The 233-nt window shown below is 63.1% G+C and overlaps 1 protein-coding gene across 1 annotated transcript in view; it reads left to right on the top strand.

Annotated features, from left to right (window-relative positions):
- Nucleotides 1–233, top strand: part of MOV10 (Mov10 RISC complex RNA helicase) — a gene marked incomplete at its 5' end in the record, with an annotated part of 5,431 nt that overhangs the window by 1,898 nt on the left and 3,300 nt on the right. Inside the window, 1 exon segment of the mRNA XM_010145972.1 lies at nucleotides 101–233. This exon segment is cut by the window's right edge and continues 13 nt beyond it. Coding sequence (XP_010144274.1) covers nucleotides 101–233 — 133 coding nt within the window.

Here is a 233-nt window from a genome sequence, read left to right as displayed (position 1 = left end):
CATGCGCCCGGCAGCCCCCCTGAGGCTGGGTGAGGCTGGGATAGGTGGAGGAGGGCATGGAGGAGTGTCCCCATGCCCTGCTCACACCACTCCTTCCCAGGCTGCAGAAAAGGTTTGTGAACAACCTGAGGTTTGACGTGACCTTCACCTTCAACCGGCTGCCACTGCGGGTCCAGCACCGGGCTGCAGCCCTAGCCATGCAGCACGGCTTTTCTAGGCCCCTCATACCCCTC

The sequence above is a fragment of the Buceros rhinoceros genome, unplaced genomic scaffold, assembly GCF_000710305.1.
Source record: "Buceros rhinoceros silvestris isolate BGI_N320 unplaced genomic scaffold, ASM71030v1 scaffold42091, whole genome shotgun sequence".
NCBI classification, from domain to species: Eukaryota; Metazoa; Chordata; class Aves; order Bucerotiformes; family Bucerotidae; genus Buceros; species Buceros rhinoceros.
This window is presented reverse-complemented; position numbering and strand designations above follow the sequence as displayed.